Consider the following 5,393-nt stretch of genomic DNA (forward strand, 5'->3'; position numbering starts at 1 on the left):
GAGAAGGAAGGTGAAAGTCACAGATACCTTAAAAAAAAGGTAGGGGCGTGGATCAGAAAACCAGTCCGTGTCAGGTAAGACCACCATTTGCCTCATGCAGCAAGACACATCTCCTCCATATAGTTTATCAGGCTGTTGACTGTGGCCTGTGGAATGTTGTCCCACTCCTCTTCAATTGCTGTGTGTATACGTCAATCCAGAGCATCCCAAACTTGCTCAATGGGTGACATGTCTGGTGAATATGCAAGCCATGGAAGAACTGGGACATTTTCAGCTTCCAGGAATTGTGTACAGATCCTTGTGACATGGAGCCATGCTGAAACATGAGGTGAAGCGGCTGATGAATGGCACGACAATGAGCCGCAGGATCTCATCACAGAATCTCTGTGCATTCAAAGTGCCATCGATAAAATGCAATTGTGTTCATTGTCTGTAGCTTATGCCAGCCAATACCCTAACCCCACCTCCATCATGGGGCACTCTGTTCACAACATTGACATCAACAAACTGCTCAACCACACAACGCCATACACGCTGTCTGCAATCTGTGAAAAGCACTCTTCTCCAGCATGCCAGTTGCCATTGAAGGTGAGCATTTGCCCACTGAAATCAGTTACGACGCCGAACTGCAGTTACTGTAGGTCAAGACTCTGGTGAGGACGACGAGCACGCAGATGAGCTTCCCTGAGACGGTTTCTGACAGTTTGTGCAGAAATTATTCAGTTGTGCAAACCCCACAGTTTCATCAGCTGTCCGGATGGCTGGTCTCCGGATGGCTGGTCTCTGAGGTGAATAAGCCGGATGAGAAGGTCTGAGGCTGCCGTGGTTATACATGGTCTGTGGTTGTGAGGCCAGTTGGAGGTACTGCCAAATTCTCTAAAACGACATTGGAGGCAGCTTAGAGAAATTAACATTAAATTATCTGGCAACAGCTCTGGTGGACATTCCTGCAGTCAGCATGCCAATTGCACGCTCGCTCAAAACTTCAGACATCTGTGGCATTGTGTTGTGTGACAAAACTGCACATTTTAGAGTGGCCTTTTATTGTCCAAAGCACAAGGTTCACCTGTGTAATGATGTATGCTTTTTAATCAGCTTCTTGATATGCCATACCTGTCAGGTGGATGGGTTATCTTGGCAAAAGAGAAATTATCACTAACAGGGATGTAAACAAATTTGTGTACAACATTTGAGAGAAATAAGCTTGTTGTGCATATGGAACATTTCTGGGATCTTTTATTTCAGCTCATGGGACCAACACTTTACATGTTGCGTTTATATTTTTGGTCAGTATAATATGCATAGTTAAACTAATTGGCTTTGATTTTGAATATCTCATTTCAATGGTTGAGATTAAATGTTAATTCCTTCACTACACACAATCAGCATCAAAACATTGTTTTGACTTTAATGTAAATCATAACTTATCTTTAGATGCAATATCAAAGCATGTCACAGCATGTGTGATTTGGGTGGGCATTCTATGTTGCATTTTCTATGATTTTGTATTTTTATGTGTTGGGCCGGGTGTGGTTCTCAATCAGGGACAGCTGTCTATCGTTGTCTGTGATTGAGGACCATACTTAGGTAGCCTTTTTCCCACCTGTATTTGTGGGTAGTTGTCCTTGTTTAGTTGCCTGTGAGCACTACGTTGGCGTCACATTTCTTTTTGTGAGTTTGTTAAGTGTTCTTCATTTAATAAATAGAAGAATGGATGCAAATCACGCTGCGCCTTGGTCCACTCCTTTAAACGGCCGTGACAAAGCAGAAATATTCTATATTATGTTCTAACATTATCAGTATTGCCTTGAATAAAATACGGGGCTTTCATCAGTAAGCACACATAACAAAAACAAAGTTATAATTTACTTTGATATGTTTTTCTTATCTTGAGGTAATTTCTTGAACAGAAGGAGGATTATGAGTGGAAAGCCAATGTCTGAGTCTTAGTAGAGGGATAGAGAACTTATTAGTAATGAAATGACTTAGTCATGGAGAGAGTGAGTATTCGGAATACAATGCTAACGGGCTAAGAACACAGCTCTAGTTGAGACATGTTTTACGTGGCACAGAGCTCGTTAAGGTGAAGAGGTGATATGTAGATTTATTTTAATGGCTGTTCCTTCTTATGCATGGCTTGGCACACATACAGTGGGGCAAAAAAGTATTTAGTCAGCCACCAATTGTGCAAGTTCTCCCACTTAAAAAGATGAGAGAGGCCTGTAATTTTCATCATAGGTACACTTCAACTATGACAGACAAAATGAGAAAAAAAAATCCAGAAAATCACATTGTAGGATTTTTTATGAATTTATTTGCAAATTATGGTGGAAAATAAGTATTTGTTCACCTACAAACAAGCAAGATTTCTGCCCTGGGTTGAAGCTATTCCAGCCGTCCAGCCATGAATATGGCTTTGCATGAACAATGTCATACACGGCACGGCCACCCAGCTTCCCAGATTTGAAAGAGACAAATGTTTTACCCTGACCATTGGTCAGCCCAGCTCCGTACGTCACCACACCCCAGTTGGAGAAAATATGCATCCTGGCTTTGCCAAAGCCATGGGGAGGCTGTGGCGTGAGATGAGCATTGTACCAGATGTACTCCGTGTGAAGGGTAGTCCAGCGCTGGGCAGAGGATTGGCCCATGGGACCGTCCTTGGGCCTGTGCTTTCTAATCTGCTGGGCGAGCCAGTTCCCAGTGCCATTTCTAATAACAAATGGGTCTAGGAACACCAGCTGGCTCTCTGGGCCGTAGAACCAGTTGTAGTTGGAGTCGGCGATGCCCACGGTCCTCTGGAAGCCTGGCAGCAGGGTGGCATAGTAGAACCAGAAGTGTTCCCGCAGCCAGTTGTTCTGTGTGTTGTCAATGTTGAAATGACGTTGAGCTAAGAACACATACTGCGTGATAGACTTGGCCGTGTAGCTTCCATAAGCAACACCCTCATCTAGTGACCCATCCACAATGTGGTTTAGGAGAAACATGGTCTTCTCCATATAATTGACTGATACCTGTTTCCAGACCATTGTTGCTGGGTCGTCATGTGTGCTGACCACAATGGCCCCAGTCAAGATAGCTAATATATTAGTGGTTTGATGATTTTGGAGATACTGTTTCCCCCAACCCCTATACTTAGACGTCTCATACAGCTCCTCTGTCTCAGACCGAATTCTCTTGAGGTAAACATCCCGTCTGTGCTCATCAAGAAAAGAGTAAATAAAGTCATAGGCTGTGGCAAACCCAGTGAGTGAGTGTGCCATCGGCACCTCGTCATTGGGAGCGCTGATCACCTTCCAGGACGGGTAATCTGCCATTTTATCCATAAACTTGATGAGAAACTGCAGGGCACCTGAGTCCTCTGGGCACAGCAGACAATACAGAGCGAGGGGGGGTAGGTTGTTCCCGTATTTCTCATTCCACTTGCTAGTAAACTCCTCATGTTTTGCAGAGGGTACGTAAAGGGGCATGTTGGATAGCATGGTCATGACCGCTGCTTTGATTACTTTGAAAATGTGGCTGTGTGTGCTGGGGGATCTTTGCCTCAAAACCTGTACATTCACTTGGTTGAAATATAGGTTGGGATGAGAATCAGTAGATTTAAGTTTTCGATGCTCTGATGTTTTGCCCTGAGTGTGTTTGAGAGGCACCAAATCATCCGTAAAAATATCTTTGTCTGAAGTGTTGAAGACACCGGAAAATGCCATTCCCACTGCCAAGAGTGCCAATAAAAATATATTGCACCCAATCCACTTTTTTACCATGGTCCAAGACATTTTTGTCATTGTTTTGTTTATATTATCATACCTTTTTAAAGGCAGAATGGAAAAAAAAAATTCTTAGTGATAACAACAATTTCAAGTATTTTCCAAAAGCATTAGAAATGTATTTGAGACATATTCAAATTATATATGTTTTCTGATATTATCAGAAAAATATCAGAAACTCTCAATTTACATTCTACAAAAAAATACAGACTAAATTGTTTAACAAAAAAATGCTATGCATTCAACAATACCAGTCTGCTTGAAGAATTGTCAGGAGGCGAGAGCGTGACAGCCATAGAGTATTAGAAGCCTACTGTATAAGCTACTCCGGTCCAATAGGGTACAAAAAATGCACAATGTCCATGTCCATTTGGAAAGATTTGAAAACACAGAAGTAATATAGAGTTGAGTAGGTGTGCACATCTGTACTACACCATAAAATGTAAATACCATGAAACAGCAGTTTTACAAAAATATTTGAGAACATTTTAACGTAGAATATATCCATAACACTGTTTTTGCGGGCACGTATTCTAACCTCACTGTGTTGAGTGTGGCGCATGGGGAGACTGGAATCTCCTTCCACGAGCAGCAAAAAACTCGTATAGATCTCTCCCCAAAATATATCCTCCTAGAAAAACATCAGTCAGCCCCAGTCAATGACCGGTCCAATCACAGACACCCAAAGACATTTTATTGTCCTCGATCGAGCATCCACAAACCAAGGTCGTCACTAGTTACTACAGCCACAAATTAATAAACTCTACAATTGATATTCTTAAAATGTGATTTGACACCTAACCCTAACCTTAATCATAACCACACGGCTAACTTTATGCCTAACCCTAACCTTAAAAAAATACAAAAGTGTACCAGTTTGTTTTCATTAAGTTTTACGATATAGCCAATTGACTTTGTGGCTGTGGTAACTAATGGAAACCACAAACCAACGTAAACGGCGCATTTCAACGTCTTAACATTGCGGGATGTCACGGTAATGTACCGTCTCATTCCAAGGTTTAGTCGTTTTCCATTGTAAAATAATGTGTTTATTTTGCCTTTTGTCTTCTTTCTCAAACCAACGGCCTTTAGATTAGGAGGAACAATACATAGAAAATGGGAAAGTTATCCTCACTGCCAACTATTCAAAGAACGAGACATAACATTGTTCTCTGAAAAAAAACTTAAATACATTCCCAAAAATAGAGAAACGTACAGGCTGTAAAATACTTGCAGCCTAATCAACTACCTTGCGCTCCCTTTCGCCATGACAAATATTGCATCACAATAAATTGCGGTTGAACATGTATCTTGTAGTTGACTGCATCTCTCATGTGTTCAGCCTACTGTATTGCATAGTGTTATATTGTTTTCCAGCAGTCAGTATAAAATGTTCATGGAGGGAGTAGATGGAGCCGTAGTTTAGGAAGCGCTCTCTCAGACTTCCCGTTGCGAGACATTGCAGCTATGAAATGTAGTCAATGACTTACTCATTATTGTATTATCTATCATTTATTTACGTGTGCATTTATTAAAAACAACGCAGAACTGACAAGCTGCCCCTGGTTTGAATTACTCTATCCTGAGTTAATACTTTTAGTTCCATATTAGTCTACATCAAATGAC

The 5,393-nt window shown here is 41.5% G+C and overlaps 1 protein-coding gene across 1 annotated transcript; it reads right to left on the reverse strand.

Annotated features, from left to right (window-relative positions):
• Positions 1-642: 642 nt before the first annotated feature.
• On the reverse strand, positions 643-3,776 carry LOC111973585 (dermatan-sulfate epimerase-like protein). The gene is made up of 2 exons (XM_070446751.1): positions 2,355-3,776; positions 643-876 (listed from the first exon to the last, which is right to left on the reverse strand). The coding sequence occupies exons 1-2, from the start codon at positions 3,774-3,776 to the stop codon at positions 643-645; spliced, it is 1,656 nt and encodes a 551-aa protein (XP_070302852.1).
• Between the last annotated feature and the right edge of the window lie 1,617 nt (positions 3,777-5,393).

This window comes from Salvelinus sp. IW2-2015, linkage group LG14, assembly GCF_002910315.2.
Source record: "Salvelinus sp. IW2-2015 linkage group LG14, ASM291031v2, whole genome shotgun sequence".
NCBI lineage: Eukaryota > Metazoa > Chordata > Actinopteri > Salmoniformes > Salmonidae > Salvelinus > Salvelinus sp. IW2-2015.